Source organism: Pelobates fuscus, chromosome 13 (genome assembly GCF_036172605.1).
Source record: "Pelobates fuscus isolate aPelFus1 chromosome 13, aPelFus1.pri, whole genome shotgun sequence".
In the NCBI taxonomy this organism is placed as follows: Eukaryota; Metazoa; Chordata; class Amphibia; order Anura; family Pelobatidae; genus Pelobates; species Pelobates fuscus.
This window is the reverse complement of record NC_086329.1, coordinates 17,011,494-17,028,572: the sequence shown is the minus strand read 5'-3', so window position 1 is coordinate 17,028,572 and position 17,079 is coordinate 17,011,494. Positions and strand designations below refer to the sequence as shown.

General features: G+C 42.2%; 1 protein-coding gene across 1 annotated transcript in view; it reads left to right on the top strand.

The window, feature by feature from the left end:
* Window positions 1-230: 230 nt before the first annotated feature.
* Window positions 231-17,079, top strand: part of ASPG (asparaginase) — a 58,145-nt gene continuing 41,296 nt past the window's right edge. The window contains exons 1-5 of the mRNA XM_063438899.1: window positions 231-549; window positions 8,345-8,474; window positions 11,282-11,393; window positions 13,811-13,936; window positions 15,825-15,908. Of these exons, the coding sequence (XP_063294969.1) occupies window positions 279-549; window positions 8,345-8,474; window positions 11,282-11,393; window positions 13,811-13,936; window positions 15,825-15,908 (723 nt within the window). The 5' untranslated portion in view covers window positions 231-278. The remainder of the gene's footprint in view (window positions 550-8,344; window positions 8,475-11,281; window positions 11,394-13,810; window positions 13,937-15,824; window positions 15,909-17,079) is intronic.

Below are 17,079 nucleotides of genomic sequence, written 5' to 3'. Positions count from 1 at the left end.
ACCAGTAATCCCTCTCCCCCCCATCCTCAGTCAGTAACCCCCCCCCCCTCAACCAGTAATCCCTCTCCCCCCCCATCCTCAGTCAGTAACCCCCACCTCAGTCAGCAGCCCCTCTCCCACCCCCCCAGCCCCTTGTTAGCTGGTTGCAGGGGGTTATGTTGGGCATTGCCAGTGATGTCCCATACTGGCTGGCTGAGCATTGTGGGAGTTGCAGAGCTGGCAGTGGGCGTGTCGGTGGGTTTGTCTGCCCACGTGGTGTGTGACGTCGCAGTGTGAGCATGGCGGAGCGGGAGAGTAACGGGATGCCCCGGGCCAGCTCTGTGACCTCCCTGTCCCAGGCTCTCTCCCACACCCGGCTGGACCTGCTGGACCAGGACAACATGGCGGCCACCCCCCGGCCCAGCGCCCCCCCGGCCATCCGCAAGCGGAGACTGTCCAAGAGCCAGAGCCTGGCCGGGTCCCTGGAGAGTCTGAACGGCATGGCCAGCGAGGCCAGGGTCCTGGTCATCAACACCGGGGGCACCATCGGCATGATGGTCCAGAACGAGGGTAATCATACCGGGGATAATGGGAGTGGGAGTCCGGAGTGAGGGGGAGAGTACCGGGGATAGTGGGAGTCCGGAGTGAGGGGGAGTGTACCGGGGATCGTGGGAGTGGGAGTCCAGAATGGTGAGAGTACCGGGGATCGTGGGAATGGGAGTCCAGGATGAGGGTAATAATACCGGGGATCGTGGGAGTGGGAGTCCGGAGTGAAGGGGTGAGTACCGGGGATCATGGGAATGGGAGTAAAGAGTGAAGGGGAGAATACTGGGGATCATGGGAATGGCAGTCCAGAATGGCGAGAGTACCGGGGATCATGGGAATGGGAGTCCAGAATGAAGGTGAGAGTACCGGGGATCATGGGAATGGGAGTCCAGAGTGAAGGTAAGATTATAGGGGATCATGGGAATGGGAGTCCAGAATGAAGGGGAGAATACTGGGGATCATGGGAATATGAGTCCAGAATGAAGGGGAGAGTACTGGGGATCCTGGGAATATGAGTCCAGAATGAAGGGGAGAGTACCGGGGATCATGGGAATGGTAGTCCAGAGTGAAGGGGGAGAGTACCAGGGATCATGGGAATGGTAGTCCAGAATGGTGAGAGTACCGGGCATCATGGGAATGGTAGTCCAGAGTGAAGGTGAGAGTACAGAGGACCATGGGAATGGTAGTCCAGAGTGAAGGTGAGAGTACAGAGGACCATGGGAATGGTAGTCCACAGTGAATGTGAGAGTACAGGGGCTCATGGGAATGGTAGTCCAGAGTGAAGGTGAGATTATAGGGGATCATGGGAGTGGTAGTCCAAAATAAAGGTGAGGGCACCATGGGAATGATAGTACAGAGTGAAGGTGCGCTTGCTGTCCTGCTTCCTTTTCTGTATGTAGAAGACACTACACTAGACAATAACCTGAGTATTTGTCCCTGTTTTTTACACTTGATTACTGAACACAAAGAAAGAAACAATGCTCCATTAGCCATTATGGGGATTAACACTATGGGGTAGATGTCCAGAGCAGTTCTGGGGCTAAGTTCTAATTAGGGACATTCCTTGGTTTCCATGGTAATTGCTCACTATTAGATATTTGCTCCTATACATAACCCCAGCTGCTGCAGACTTCCTTTTATTGGGATCTAATCAGGCCAGCTGGGGCTTATATTTGTATTTTCCGATTTGTACAGGTGAGTTTACAAACACATGGATGCAACAGGTCCCTATCTGCTAATACCTATTTTATGGTAGACTGCCAAGCGGTGACAATACAAAATATCAATGGCTTGCGGTTAGAATTTGTTTTGTTTCCCAAGGTAGAATTGCTGGCATTTCAGTGGGATCCCTTGGAGCTACTTGTTATTACACAGCAGGGAGTGTGTAACCTGATCTCCTGGTCTACCTCTTCTGAAGTCTCTTTGTTTTATCTTACTTGCTGGAGGTGCAGCTATTCCTAGTTTTTGCTGGCCGCTTGGCTAGTGAAAAATGTCCAGTAAGCTGAGATAAACCAGATCTAGAATATAAAACATGTTGAGCTAAAATCTGGCGCAATGTATAGTTTTTGTTTTAAATATTAAAGCCTTTATTTATATTTGCAAATGCATGCGAAGATCCTTGGTTATACGACTTAACAAAATATGTCTGCCTGGTGTTTTCTAATGTAGTGGCGTTTTGGTTTCAGTGGTGGCATGAATGTGATAGTGTCTTGTGTTGTTGAGATTTTAGTTTTTCACTCCTACATTAAATTTTGTGCTTTGAAAAACAAAAACAGACATTTATGGTGGACTGTTCATAGGAACATTTCATGCACCATATCTATTACAACTCTCTTTAGTGGTTATGGTGCCAGCATCCTGCGCCCCTCCTCCCCCTTCTTTCATTGAAAGTATTCAAACCATTTTAGAATAGTTTGACTTCTTACCTCGGGTACCCAATGCCCCACTTCACTACTGAAGCCGGAATACTACATGTTTCTAAGCAAGGATTTCCATTAATTCTCTTAAAGCGGCGATGTCACCATCTGGGGTCTTTGCTGAATTCGCAAAGACCTCCAACTGACATTGCCATTGGAGCTTCAGCGGCCGAAGGGGGCAAGTAAAGTTGAGATTTACTTACCTGAACTGGTCCTTTTTTTTCCCCCGCGGGTCGCCAGGGGCTGACATCGCTGCTGTACTCTCGCGCCCGTGAGACGGCAGGGACCTCCATAAAAAGAGAGCCAATTCCCTGCAGCTGTCACTGGTGACGACTGTCGTGATTGACACTGTAGCTCGGACAAGCGTCTAGGAAAGTCAGGCGGAGGAAATACACAGATACGTTAAGCGTCTGCTTGACCTGTTCTGGACATCTTGCCCTTCTACCTGTTTGATCGACTGAAGTTCCAGTTATTCACAACCTCTCGTACTCGCACACGCATCGATATAAAAATGAATGTATGAGTACATACAAGCTCAATGCTTTCTCTATTAAGAGTTTTTTGAGAAACGCTTTGCTCAATTGCTAACTTTTTAGGAAGCGACAGTTCCTCTTTAAAACGTTTAATGTGTGCAGAGAAAATAGATTGAAGATTAAAGTGTGCGTAGCCTGCGAAGGGCAGGGTCAGTGTCTTCTGGCACTTTATTTATGGTTTTATCTTTTTCTCGTTATCAGAGAATGTTTTGTAATAAAGCATTTAGAGATATTAAACAGGACTGCTTGCTATAGGTTTTAGTTATACTCTATGTATTCTGCTGCCGCTCTTTGTAAGAGCCGTTCCTAGCACTCTAGATTGCAGCAAATCGCACAGCCCATTGAGCACACTGACCCCACTCTTATATCTGAGAGTGGCTTATATTTGTTATTTGTAAACATTGCTGCTGCTATAAGACTGCCTACTAGGGCTGTCACTCAGGCACTAGGTCACACAGTTCCAGATTGTCCGTGTAAGTTTTGCCACTCTTGTGTGTGCAGCACTCTGCTCCCTGGAGTGTGTGACCTAGTGCCTGAGTGACAGTCCTAGTAGGCCGTCCTTATAGCAGCAGCGATGTTTACAAACTACGCATGTGCGGTTTATGGCTTTCAAGATGGTAAAACACAGCGCAATTCACTGGGCTGTGCACAAAGTATATCAGGTTATACTATGAGATGATGCTAGTACGGGATCATGTAGCTTCTTTGGGCCAAGGTTTAGATGGGGGCATGGAAACCATGAATTTGCTTCTGCCCCATAAACCATCCCTCTATGACGAATGATGACGAGTAAACTGTCTGACATTTTGAAGATTAATTTAACTGATTAAAAAACATTCTGGATAGTGAGGACTGGGACCGATTACTTTTACTTAAGTTATTATTCTTAGGGTAATAGGACTGGACTGGGTGCGCTTGTTCGCTGTCCCTGTACCAGTCCTCACTATCCATCTTCGAGGCATCCCTGCAATACCGTTAGAGCAGCTGGAAGCGATCATGATCGCTTCCAGCCGCTCTAACGGTATTGCAGTGATCCTTAAAGGAGCACTATAGGGTCAGGAACACAAACGTATTCCTGACACTATAGAGTTAAAACTACCATCTAGCCACCCTGGTCCCCTCATGCATCCCTAAATATAGTAAAATCTTACTTGTATTCAAGTCTGCAGCTACTTACTTTGTCCCTGTTTCCTTTAGACCTGCCCACTGCCTGCTGACATCAGCAGAAGTGGTAGCCTGATCCAATCACAGTGCTTCCCCATAGGAACAAACCATAGTGCCAGGAAACCATTCTCGTTTTCCTGGCACTATAGTGCCCTGAGGGTGCCCCCACCCTCAGGGACCCCCTCCCGCCGGGCTCTGGAGAGAGGAAGGGGTTAAATCTTACCTTTATTCCAGCGCCGGGCGGGGAGCTCTCCTCCTCCTCTCCGCCGCCGATCCTTCCTTTCGGCTGAATGCGCATGCGCGGCAAGAGCTGCGCACGCATTCAGCCGGTCTCATAGGAAAGCATTTACAATGCTTTCCTATGGACGCTTGCGTGCTCTCACTGTGAGAATCACGCAAGCGCCTCTAGCGGCTGTCAGTGAGACAGCCACTAGAGGATTTGGAGGCTGGATTAACCCTCAGTATAAACATAGCAACATAAACTGCTATGTTTATAATAAAAAGGGTTAATCCTAGAGGGACCTGGCCCCCAGACCGCTTCATTAAGCTGAAGTGGTCTGGGTGCCTAGAGTGGTCCTTTAACTTCTAAATGGCATAGAATTGAGCAGTGAGACTGCAGGGGCATGATCTGTACACCATAACTGCTTCATTTGCTAAAGTGTTTTGGTGCCTATGGTGTCCCTTGAAATTCAGGGAGAGAGTTAACCGTTTTAACATGTTTAAATGCAAAAGTGAAGGGAATGTCTATTGCTGTTTAATACTTTTTATTCTTTTTTTTTGCGTTTGGCAAAGAATTGAAATGTAATGGCCAACTTTTCCTATTAGATAAGATATTTTGCAGACTGTTTGGATAGTTGTAATCGTTTACACTGATAACAATGTGGCAAACATGAAGCTGCCAGAAAGGACACGTTTTAAATCATTAACTTCATTAATGCGTGTTTGTTTAGATTTTGGATATGATTAAATTATCACAATAACACTTTTGAGAAGAGGGACATTTGTAAAATGCTGTTTTTTTCTGAAATACATTTTTGATATTAAATATCAGAGTCAAATTTTACAGACCAATTTCTCTAGCCTCTGGTGTGATAATAAGCACTCCATGTGTACACAGTATGCACCAATTCGAGATCAAATCATGTTAAATAAGGATCTCTGTTTGTTTATTGCAGTTATATCATTTTACATTTCGATTGGCAGGGCCCTCTTTGCCTACTGTTCCCGCTCGTGTTTTGTAAGAATTAAATGACTTGTTTCTTTATGTACAGCACAGCGGAATATGTTGGCACAGTATAAACATTTGTAATTCATGATTATTTCCTTTAACAGAACTCCGCACTTTTGGTTTCTGTTAGATAAGAGCAGCTCTGTTTAGTAGAACGTTTATCACATGCATGCGAGAACGCAGCTAATACAGATAATTAAACATGAAGCCAGTAAGCACCAACCATATCTTAAAGGAACACTGTAACAAAGCTGTATTCCTAACATTAGTGTCCCAACCCTCACGCACTGAAAGTGTTAATCACCCTTTAGGGTGATTCCAGCACCAAAGTTCACTGCTCAATTCACTGTCATTTAGGAGTTAAATCACTTTGTTTCTGTTTATGCAGCCCTAGCCACACCTCCCCTGGCTATGATTGACAGAGCCTGCATGGAAAAAAACAAAACTGGTTTCACTTTCAAACAGATGTAATTTACCTTAAATAATTGTATCTCAATCTCTAAATTGAACTTTAATCACATACAGGAGGCTCTTGCAGGGTCTAGCAAGCTATTAACATAGCAGGGGATAAGAAAATCTTAATTAAACCGAACTTGCAATAAAGAAAGCCTAAATAGGTCTCTCTTTACAGGAAGTGTTTATGGAAGGCTGTGCAAGTCACATGCAGGGAGGTGTGACTAGGGTTCATAAACAAAGGGATTTAACTCCTAAATGGCAGAGGATTGAGCAGTGAGGCTGCAGGGGCATGTTCTATACACCAAAACTGCTTCATTAGGCTAAAGTTGTTTTGGTGACTATAGTGTCCCTTTAATGTTGTTTAACTGCTGGCATGTATATTATTTAAGTGGCATTTATTTTCTGGGTCTATTTCTATATACTGCTTTCAAAGAGATTTATTTGTTTTTGTTTATTAAACATAACATTTCATTATTATCATTTATATAGCGCCAACATATTCCGCAGCGTTGTACAATTCTAAAATGGCGATATTTGACCACAAGTCATTTACATAGGGAATATAACAGAGATGAAGTGAAGAAGGTCCTGCTCAAACAAGCTTACAATCTATGAAATTTATGCAGAAGGAAGACATATTTTTAAATCTGTTCTCTTTTTCTTGTTTTTTTTTTTTTTTTGTTTTGTTGTTGTTTCCATTGCTGGACAATAAGTCCGGATCTGTCCATCAAGCTATGTGTGTGGGAACGTACGAGTCTAAGGCCGTTCTTGCATGTAATGTAGTGAGCGCTATTGATTTCAGGGATTTGTAGACATGTTTACAAATGCTGAATGGCCGTTCTCCACCCCTGCCCAATACCCAATCACTTGACACTGCTGAGACGCCCAGCTGTTACTGTGTACTACAGTCTGCAGGGTGAACCCGTGTTTATATGTATAGCAGCTTTGCATGTTTACAGCCTTGGTTTGTGGTCAGAGTTCATGGAGGTGTGCACATTCCTTCTGAGCCATATAATACTCATAGGGGATTATTCTCTAAATATCGAGTCGGAAAAATGTATCATAAGTGTTTCCTTTTGTAATTCAGAAATTCGACCTTCCATGGAGAATGTTGCTTTTCTGGTACATAGGAACGTTTGTAGTGTCTGTTTTGAACAATGAGCGTGAACCAAAATGGACAAATTGGAAATGAGCAATACATTTATTTTGAATACGGTCCTATTATTTTTGGCATTTTAGAGACACTGATAGCACCATCTCAGTGAGGTGGATTGGGTTCCATGTCCTCCTCATTTTAACCCGGCAGGTGAATGCATGGCCGTTCAGCAGAACTGCTGTAGGGCTTTCATTGCTGGGTTTAAATGCCTCTACTGGCTGTCACTCAGACAGCTACAAGAGGCAATTCTGCCGAAGCCTGATTTGTGCCGTCAGTCTCTTTGCTGCGCATGAACACCAGCCTCCGAATTGTTTGGTGGAGCTTCCCCATGGAGACCAGCACTGTAAGAGAGAAAATGTATACATGCTATAGTGTTCCTTTAATGGCTCTCACCTTTTCCATGTTGACTGTACACCTTAATGCATTTCGCCACAACTGGTTCCATGCTTCCAATACCGTATCTTACCACCAGAGGGAGCATGACTTTTCTTCCAAATTTTCCCCCATGATTTTCCTCAGATTTTTCCCAAATGTTCCAAATCCCTCTCCCCTCTCTATCCCCCAATTTCAATGACTGGGTGGTTCAGTAAAAATTAAGAGATTCTGGTGTTTAAAGGTAAATAAGCATGGGTTATGAACCTTATAAAGTTAGCCATTTTTAACCAGAATGGCTGGGATTTTCTTCCGTTCATTGTTGTACCTATAGTATTGTATTAGTATTTATTTTATCTGTTCATTGAAAATCCCGTTTTTTGCAGAAGAATGACACATTTTGATCTGCCTGGTCCTGTTGATGTTTCCATTGCTGCACAATAAGGCAACTATGTGCGTGGGGACGTACGAGTCTAAGGCCGTTCTTGCATGTGATATAGCGAGCGCTGTTGATTTCAGGAATTTGTAGACATGTTTACAAATGCTGAATGGCCATTCTCCACCCCTGCCGAATAGCCAATCCCTTGACACTGCTGAGATGCCCAGCTGTTTCTATGTACTACAAGGTGAACCCGTGACTATATTAGCTGTGGTCAGAGTTCACACTAAATATACACATTCCTTCTGACCCATGTAATTCGAATGTTGCATCATGTTGTCCCATGTGTTACTTTACTCATGACCCTTGAGATAGAATGTAAGCTCGTTTGAGCAGGGCCCTCAGTACACTCTGTTCCTGTGCGTCCACCTCGACTTGTTACAATTACATGTATGCTAGTCCACCTATTGTACAGCGCTACAGAATATGTTGGCGCTTTATAAATCATAATAATAATTCCGTGTTAAGAATGCTTCCCAGGGCTAATAAGCAGGATTGCATGACTTGTCAATCCCTCAATTTACCTTATTTTTTAATTTATTTTTTGTCTTCTAGTGCTGGCTCCTCAGGCTAATGCTTTTGCAAAGGCCTTGAAGAAACTTCCCATCCTTCACGACGAGGTTTACGCCCAACAAACCAAACTCTATGAATTCCTTGACTTCCCGGAAAATACCTTGGTGCTCCCGTAAGTGATTCTTCTCTCCTCCCCCCCCCCCCCCATATTTTAGAATCAATGTTTCTGTGAAGTAAGAGTATGTATAGGTGTGTATGTGTTTTTTTTTGTTGTTGTTGCTTAAACTGAAAGTCTTGTAATGTTCAAATGCCGGGAAATATACGTTTATAAATGTGCAAAAAGAAAATCTCTCCGAGACCTTGATATACATTTAGCCAGTGATTTTGGCTTCATGTCTGTGAAGGAGCTACGATAGAAGATTTTACCGTGTTTTATTGCGGCCTGGTCTTGTGCCGAGTACATTTCGACATTATCAATATCATTGATAATGGTCGCCTGTGCCACCATCAACCCTGCTCTGCAAGCTGCTTCCTCAGTGTCCATGTTTTACACCGATCTCAGGGTCACACAGAGTTAATTTCCAAATTCTGTCTGTTATTGTAAAACCCAACGCTCCCATTTGTATCTCCTATTATTTCATATTGATAATTGCAGCATTAGCACTATGCAAACCTTTAGCCCAGCTCTTATATTCCTTTATTGCCCGTACTCACCTGCCCCTTACCGCTTTGTTAACCCTTACATTGGCTTCCTGTATTTTGTTTTAGATTTAAATTTAAAGCCTTGCTTCTCAAAGCTGCAACCCTTCTTGGTCCCTTTGCTCTGCCGATGTTCTAACTCCGTTCTGTGTTTAAACCTCCAACCAACGTATGGCCGTTCTTCTAGGACTGCCCCAGTATTTGTTACATGCCCACCCTTTAGGACTTAGTCATCGTCTTCAATCATTAAAAAAAAAAAAAACCTGAAACCTATCTGTAGAAAAACATAGAATATCCTTGTGCAATTTATTTTCTTAATTCAATGTATTCCTGTATTATGGCTGAGAGCGTGCACTGCCATTTACTGCTTCCTCTGGATACATTGCATCTTGTGCCATTGTCACCCTTCCAACTAACCTGGACAAGGTCCTCCTACCCTTGGGATCCAGATCATCATTTACATGTGTGTTTATCCATTGTGCAGCTCTACAGAAAAAGCTGGTGTTTTATAAATACAAATGTTAGTACTACTTCATTGTCTGCTGTGTGAGTGATGAACCATAGCATTTAAACCAGGGATGGCCAGACCTTGAAATCCCATAATGCTTTGCAACTATTACGTTTCCTGGGAATCATGGTACTAGTCATTTTTACAATGGCTGTGGATCTACCGTTTGGCCACAACTGGCCTAGACCCATCCCTCTGCTTAATTCATTCTGTGAACCAGTTTCACAGACTATACTTAAGTCTAAAATATAAATAATGGAAAAAAGACAAGGCTAAGTTTTCTTGTCGAACCATTCAAGAATTTTTGTAGATTTGAATTCGTCCAAGACCTTTAACGACATTTTCTTGTTACCATTGTATTTAATTAAAAGAGAAAAAAAGGCAAACTGTGTCCCCTAATTAATAATACATAGCAAACGATAAAATCGATGTAGCCATGCAGAACCTTCCTCTGTTCAGAGACGTTTGTTCCAACTTGAGTTGTTTGTCGGCTTTTTCTAAAAGTAACTAATAGTCACGGGCATGTCTAATAGTCAATCCCTCGGATTTAATGTCCTTTCTAATGATGGATCTGAGCTGTTAGAACTCGACCTGTGGGGTTACACGAGGCCCCTCAACCTTGAAAATTGGGCAGAATACATTCCGATCTGCAGCTCAATTAATTAAACCCAAATCTTCCGGGATTGAAAGCGGTTCTGGGCTACTTTGCTGCCGATTGATGAGTTTCTCTTTACCATTATAATGATTAGCCTGGAGGGATGACTTGTTAGCTTATTCCAATTAGTGAAATTCTATAATTTATTCTCTGTTGTTGCTTCACAAACGCACATTGTAATGACTAACCTGTACATCACATAGTTTGTGCAATAAATATATATATTTTTTGTTATATTCATTATTTAGTCGCTTGCTGTAACACTGTGTTCTGAACTCTTCATCATTTACATTTCTAAATACTGCAGGTGTTGTCTTGGGGACAATATGTTAAATATTTGCAGCATTCAGTATTTTTGTAACAGTTGGAGTGCATTATTAAAAATGGCTTGTTTATAGAATTCTCTGCATTTGTCTATATACACATGTTCGTTTTTTTTTTTTTTTGTGTACTTATTCTGAAATTCTGCACTTGGCAATACATTGTTCACCTGGAAATTTAGCATAAATGGTTAATCCAACCAAAAAAATAGTGCCCCCACCACCACCACTGTAGCTAAACATACACCTTGGTTTCTGCAAGAGGGCTATTTTCTCCCTTAACTGGCATGGGGGAGAGGGAGGCATGCCAAAATGTGTACAGAATTCATATTGGCCAGCCTGGAATGCTCCAATGACAGGTGAAGCTACACCTCAGGGAGGTGCAGCATCTCATAGGAAACCTGCATATACAGACTCCTGTCACTATGACCACTTCAAATCAGTGAAGGGGTTATTGTACTTGGAGTCACTATTTAATACATATAAACCGTTTTGGCGGTTGGGTTGTTTTTATTCAGGGGTGTAATTTCTAGAAAATAAACGGTTCTCCTTTAACTAGAATCTTCCCATTTCACATTGGGTAAAGCAGTGCTTCGTGATTTTTTTATTTTCTTTTTTTTATTTCGGACTGAGGCCTGTTGCATAAACTATGCCTGTTATAACCAAAGAAGACCCATTGGTTGAGTCCAACTCTCATGATAAGATGCACTGACCTAGTCTAACTGAAAGAGGAATTCTAGGTTTTGGTTGTTCCTAATCTGTAAAGACGTTCGTGTTTTTTTTTTGTACACTTCCAGGGTTTCTAAACAGAACAAAAGAATTGTGTACACCATTCTAGAGTATGCCCCGCTTCTGGACTCCTGTAACATGACTACAGACGATTGGGCCAAAATTGCTAAGGATATCCAGGTATGAAATCCAAATAGTCCTAATTCTGTCTCCTCGTTGGAATATGTCAAACAATTTTAGTGCTGTGTGATCACTTCGTCTTGTATTATCCAGAATGTTATTGTGTTCATAGAAGCTTCTAAAACTCTCAAGAACATTACGTTCACACTGTTTTAGCCAATTACCTTAATGTCTTGATAGTTTTCGTATTTATCTTCGCTTTCTCCCACCCCCACATCTTCCTGCCATTAATAAATGAATACGTTGTCGTAATACTCTCTCTTTATAATAAGACACACACAGAGCTTATTGATTATAACCCTAGCTGGCACAAGTAGTACTGAGTGAACAAGGAGCATTCTCGTACAAAGACCTTCGTTTTATCTCCACGGTTATTAAGTAATGCTCAAGTCCAAATTGGCCCAGCCTGAGAGCAAAACTAGAGGAGTTGTGGGAATAACGAACTGCAGCTTTCATCTCATTGCTTATACTCTCTCCATATTGTAAGCTCACAGACCTTCTTGCATAGTACCATACAGGAGGTTGAAGTCAGTATTTCTCCTTATCTTTTCGATCAACGTGTCTAATTATCCATCCCCGGTCTGTATAATTAGCAATGTTCTCTTTGCATAAATTGCATGCTGAGCTTGAACTGCAGTTTAGTAAGGTAAACCCCACTGCAGATTATATCAAGGGAGGCGAGATGAAATGGGTGAAAAAGAAAAAGGATAATACAGTATTCATGCAGGATTAGCATGATAAGTTTAGGATACACTGTCATTCTAGCATTTGAACACTAGATGACAGTGGTGTATATGAAAACCACCCCTCATGTCTGATTGCACACAACATATCGCTTGTTGCCAGTGCTGATAGCCCAGTGACATAATCAACATTTATCTTATTGTGAAAAATGATAAGTAAAAGAAGAAAACACAAAAAACAGTAAATGGCTAGTTGTCATTTAATGGTAGCATTACAATGAAAGGCAACATTTTGTTCCAAAAATGTGGGTGTTTTCAAAATCTGGAAAATCATTTAAAACCTACATTTGGGCTGAAACGTTATCCTTTTTTTTATGATTGAACACCGTAATGAAGGGGACTCCTCACATTCTTGTAGTGCTGGGGTGCCCAAAAGGTAGATCTTCAGATGATGTAGTACTACAAATCCCATGATACTTTACATGCCTTTAGGATGACAAAGCATTACGGAAGTTTTGGGGCACCCCTGTTGTAGTGTGTTTTAAAAAAAAAAAAAAAAAAAAAAAAAATAATAATTTTAAACAAGTTTTACAAAAGAACAAATTGTGGCAAACACAAATAACAAATGATAAGTGGGTAATAGTGTCAATTAGTATCACTGAAATGGACACTCCACTGCCCAAATTAAAGAAATCACAGTTTAGTTGATATACCTCCAGTGGAAACATGCATGAATATAATTAGGCATTTTTTTCTTTGGGGTATATCTAAAATCATCTTGCAAAAGGTGCAGATCACTTGTCTGCAGCCTTCGCAAGCCCTCCCCTTCTAACCCCGCCCATACTTTCTGTGGCTGTCCAATCACAGACTTCCTAAAGCAGTTCATTGGGAAGTCTATGCAAGGCAGGTGCTCCAAACTACTTCTTGAGTTTATCTCCACTGAGTTAAGGAAACCAGGAAGAAACAGGACCTGTTTTCCGACAGCCAGGGGTGCGGTAACAACTTCTTGATACAAGGAGATAACTGACTGTATCAAGAAGTTTTGTTGGAAAACTGCAAAACGCTTCAAACTGTGTTTTTGCTTTCTTTTTGATTAACCACAAAATCAGATGTGAGAGAGGCTGAACTTGGACGCATGTCTCTTTTAGCCTAAATAATATTTTTATTGAATATATATATACTTATTTATTTTACAGATCCTCCTTTCTTCCTCTCTATTGTTGTTGTTTACTTCACACTTAATCTGTTAATAAAATCAACATTTAGTGGCTGTCTCCTAGCAATCCAGTAAATTAAATGTTTTTTTTTCTTAATGCCACTCACGGAACCCTGAATCCCCATTCAAATGAATATGCTAGTCCATCGCGCAAGTCACTTGCTCAGTTAAACAATTGGTCCTTAGGAGTTACGAAATTGTGATGTCCTACAGATCAGCCTAAATTCAGATGAATTGCAATTTATTTTTGTATGGAGCGTAAAAGTGAAATCTCTGTGTATTAATACAGACACACATTTACATGATACACCAGAGGTAGAGTGATATTGTATCTGTGTTTGATAATGGTTCAATGAAAACCAGCTTAGATCTGTGTTGGGTCATGTAGTTCCATAAAATGTGGCAATGTTGTTGTTCGTTCAGGCTGCTGACAGCCTGGCTGGAGCCTTATAATGAACATTTGAACTTTATACTGAGAATTAAGCTGATGGTTGAATTTATCGATCTGTTTCTTGCAGAAACATTACGAGCATTTTGATGGCTTTGTTATCCTACACGGAACAGACACCATGGCTTACACTGCATCCGCGTTGTCATTTATGTGTGAACATTTGGGGAAACCTATAGTCCTGACCGGGTCCCAGGTAAGTCAAAAGATTTCCCCAGTTTTAATATTGTCATATTTTGTACAAGTTTAAAACATGATGTACTTTTAGCTTTCATTTCTAACACAGTAATCCCCGTTAATGGCCTTGATTTAATATTAACCCCTTAAGGACACAACCTCTGGAATAAAAGGGAATCATGACGGAATATATCAGTCATCTGTCCTTAAGGGATTAAAATTATTTCACATTTTTTGGACAAACATTTAAAATATGTAAAAAAAAAAACATATATACATATCAATATATTTAATATTCAAAATATTTTTCATAATATTAAAGGATCACTATAGGGTCAGGAACACAAACATGTATTCCTGACCCTGTAGTGTTAAAACCACCATCAAGCCCCCCTGGCTGCATTCAAGCCTGGAGCTGTAACTCTGCATGCTGTTAGACTCAGAAAAACAAAGCAGTCTGCTGACATCATCAGAAGTGGCAGCCTGATCCAATCACAGTGCTTCCCCATAGGATTGGCTGAGACTGACAAAGAGGGGGCAGAGCCAGCCTGATTCAAACACAGCCCTGGACAATCAGCATCTCCTCATAGAGATTAATTAAAATCAATGAATCTCTATGAGGAAAGTTCAGTGTCTGCATGCAGAGGGAGGAGATACTGAATGTTTGGATGCATTTTAGGCAGCCATGGCCCAGGAAGGATATCTAACAGCTATCTGAGGAGTGGCCAGTGAAGTTATAACTAGGCTGTAATGTAAACACTGCATTTTCATTGAAAAGACAGTGTTTACAGCAAAGGTAATGATTCTACTCACCAGAACAAATTCAATAAGCAATTCAATAAGCTGTAGTTGTTCTGGTGACTATAGTGTCCCTTTAAATTATTTTAAAAGCTTATTCAACAATATTAAATGGAGTCCGTTGTCTGGAAGTGGAGTTTGTCTCACACCAGCTATTGCCACGTTAACTGTCAGATAATTGTGCAAATCATAGTCCACTAAGTGTCAGAGAGCCAAGGACAGATACCTCTGGTTTTAAATGAAATATTTTGTGACCCTGCATTAGCCTTCGCCAGTTCATTCTTTTCCAAACTATGGATTTCACAGTCCGAAGAATCAATATTACCCATTTCATTGTGTACAATATCATAAAGTATGCTCCTTTTTAAAATGGCAAAATTGTGTTACATTAAATATACACGTGTCCGTTTTCTCATTCTTATCATTCTCCTGGGTCCGTTAAAGCCTGGTTTCATTTTAGGATAAGCTCCTGCTCTGTGCGTGTTGTTTTAACACACAAACCCCTAGAATTAGAAAGAGCAGGAAGATATCTCAGAAGCATGGTGCTATCCCCGAATCTCCTTAATGATGTCCTTCGAGAATGCATACAGAGTTCGAAACGTGAAATACCAGTGCAGTATGAACTAAGCTTTTAAATGTCATTCTCCAAGACTGCACCCATGCTGATTGGTTGGTGGCGTTGTTACAATATCCATAGGAAATTTTAAAGGACGGTGTTGGATTAAGACACCATACAGCTCTTGGCAGGGTACCAAAATAGGACCCACCCCTCCTTGCTCATGTACTCTCAATTCAGAGTACAGCAAAGACATAATGAGTAAGCATTGCCCCATATTGCTTGCCAAGGGCAGAGTCGCCCATATTATACCGGCCTAACTCCTCAGCCCAGGCTGTTTACATAATCCAGCTCTGTCTCATCAGACAGGTTTCTTCTATAAATACAATAAAAGGCTAAGACGAATGGTGAATATTGGTGGTAACAAGGTCACTTTATTGCTACTTATTTTTATTTATCATTTCATCCTAGTTATATGTAATAGATTTGCATGTGTTTTGTCCGCATGTGATCGCTGCTAGACTCTAGACTGTTTATTCTTTGTCTCCTGCAGGTTCCCATTTACGAGATGAGGAATGATGGCCGGGACAACTTGCTGGGAGCTCTGCTAATTGCAGGACAGTTTGTGATCCCAGAGGTCAGTATTACGCCAGCATTATACAGGCTTGGTGGAACATGTATTGTAATATGAAAACCAGGCAATAGAGAAGAGGTCCAGGCACTCCAATAGCATCAAGAACATTTATTGGGAAAAATGAGCAAACTGCAATGTTTCGACCCAATCTTTGTTGGGATTGTGCGGGCCCATGGTCTGGTTTAGCACCCTTAGCTTTTGTGAATGAAGTGCGGTTCCTGTTTGGTATATTGTAATATGAAAACCTGGCATTTTGGCACAGTATTCAAAGTCTATTAATTCCCATCATTTAACCGCACTAAACCAGCTTTTCACATCTTTGTATTGATGATGGTAACTGAGAATTAACGTACACTATACTAGGCCTGCTACACAGGCTCATTACATGTCGCATAGGAACAAGTAAAACAGTATAGCGGCCAGTATTCTGAGCTAGGCATGCCGCTGTAAGCTGTCATATATGGGAGAAAGAGGCTTCAGCCTATACCTAGGCAGGGAAAACTGGCTGGGCAGGAGGACAAGACCAGGCCAGAGCAGTAAAAGCTAGGATATACGGCAAATCTGCACCACCAGCCCCAAGTAAGTTGTAGGAGAAACACACAATGTCCTCTTTCACCGCCACACCACCCGCGTCAGGCAGCGTCCATAGAGGAGTCCCTGCTCAGTGCCTTGCCATGGTGTGGGCAGCATTCCAGGACGTCTCCCGATGCAGCTCCCTGCCCAGGAAGGTGATGCACGTTCAGGGAGCATGTTCATGGGGGTCTTGCAGGGTTTGGAGTCTGTTTGGTAGCTGGAAAGTGGGCCTTTTGTCCCCTCTCTTCCAGCCGGCTCCAGAAGTGTTGACAGAGCTCCTCATAGGCCATCAGAAAGACCCTCTCCCTCCTCTGATGCGTTTCATTTGTCCATATCTGCAAAGAGATAGGAGTCGCTGCCATCTCGAGTGGTGCATGGCCAGTTGATCAGGCTCAGTTTGCCTGTATGGAGCAGCAGGTCCAATGGATAAATATGCTGGTAGGGTCTGGGATAACCCCCACCGGTCCAAAGGGCGGGGAAACGGACCAGCCAGATGCGTCTCTGATGTGCCGGTGCGTAGTGATTAGCAAGGAAGCAAGGCGTTGGCTGTCCACCTCACCCCTCGCTCGAGTAGGCCTCAAGTTCCAAGGTCCCTAAACAC